We start from the raw sequence: 1,632 nt of genomic DNA on the forward strand, positions 1-1,632 counted from the left end.
TATCTTCAATACTCCTCCTCAACACCAGCTTCTTCTTCATTCGCCCCACCAAGCTAATAATAACATCTTACTAACTTATTGCCACTCAAGCCTTTTGTAAATAAATCTGCAGCTTGGTCTTCCGTTCTAACGTGCTTCAATTCAATTCCCTCTTGCAAGACTTTCTCTCGGATAAAATGGTAATGCACCTCCACATACTTAGTTCTAGCATGAAAAACTGGATTATCAGCTAAACGTATTGCTGATAAGTTATCACAATACAGAGGAATTGGATACATCACTTATTGATGCAACTCCTTTAACAGTTGCATAAGCCAACTGCTTTCTTGAGCTGCCATCGCTGCTGCTCGGCACTCTGCTTCAGTGGTTGACAGAGAAACTGTTGGTTGTCTTTTGCTAGTCCAAGAAATTGCTCCTGACCCAAGCATGAAAACATACCCGATAGTTGATCGTCGAGTATCATGGTCACCTGCACAGTCAGTATCACAGTAACCAACTAGTTTACAATCTTCACCTTTTTTGTATATTATACCATAGCCTAGCGTATTTTTCACATATCTCAGAATCCAGCGAACTACTTCCAAGTGAGGTTTCTTCAGATGTTGCATGTATCGACTCATCATACCGACTGCAAAAGAGATGTCTGATCTTGTTAAAGTTAAGTAAATAAGACTTCCTACCAACTTTCGGTACATTGTAGCATCTTCTAAATCTTTCCCTTCATGAGCACATATTTTAGAGTTTGGCTCTATTGGCATCGAGATTGGCTTACACTTAAGCATTCTGAACTTCTTTAGAAAATCTCTGGAATACTTTTGGTGATGGAGAAATATTCCTTCTTGAGAGTAACTGACCTCTATACCAAGAAAATGCTTGAGCTGTCCAAGTTCTTTCATTTGGAAACGAACTGACAAATTTTCCTTAGTTCGAAAAATTTCTTCTTCATAATCTCTTGTGAAAATTAGATCATCCACATATACTAGTACAGTAGCTATTTTCTGTTCTTTAGCTTTGACGAACAAGCTAGCATCTGCACTAGTCACCAAATACCCACTATGAGTAAAAAATTCAGCAATCTTACCATACCAGGCCCTCGGTGCTTGTTTCAATCCATAAAGCGCTTTCCGTAGCTTACACACATACTCAGGGTAATCTTGATTTTGAAAGAAAATTGGCTGATCCATGTAGATTTCCCAATCCAGCTCCCCATGTAAAAATGAATTCTTCACATCCATTTGCCACAAATTCTAATTTTTACAGGCTGCAAGTGCTAATAGGACTCGTACAGTTGTAAGCTTTGAAACTGGACTAAAAGTTTCATCATAATCTAGTCCATATTGTTGAGAAAATCCATGAGACACCAAACGAGCCTTATCCCTTTCGATTGACCCATCTGCTCGACGTTTTATCTTGAACACCCACTTGCAAGATATCGGCTTCACATCACTTTGTTTTGGTACAAGCTCCCAAGTCTGATTCTGTTTTAGTGCTGCCATTTCTTCTTTCATAGCTTTATTCCACTTCTGATCTTGAGATGCTTCTTCAAATGTCTCAGGCTCATTTGCACCTTCTTCCTCCACTATTGCGGTGTAATACCCCGGGAAATTTTTCATTGAAATTTTGTGCGTAAAC

General features: G+C 39.0%; 1 protein-coding gene across 1 annotated transcript; it reads right to left on the minus strand.

Annotated features, from left to right (window-relative positions):
* Nucleotides 1-1,247: 1,247 nt before the first annotated feature.
* Nucleotides 1,248-1,613, minus strand: LOC124893781 (uncharacterized mitochondrial protein AtMg00820-like). The gene has a single exon (XM_047404632.1). The coding sequence runs from the start codon at nt 1,611-1,613 to the stop codon at nt 1,248-1,250; it is 366 nt and encodes a 121-aa protein (XP_047260588.1).
* Between the last annotated feature and the right edge of the window lie 19 nt (nt 1,614-1,632).

This window comes from Capsicum annuum, unplaced genomic scaffold, assembly GCF_002878395.1.
Source record: "Capsicum annuum cultivar UCD-10X-F1 unplaced genomic scaffold, UCD10Xv1.1 ctg65023, whole genome shotgun sequence".
NCBI lineage: Eukaryota > Viridiplantae > Streptophyta > Magnoliopsida > Solanales > Solanaceae > Capsicum > Capsicum annuum.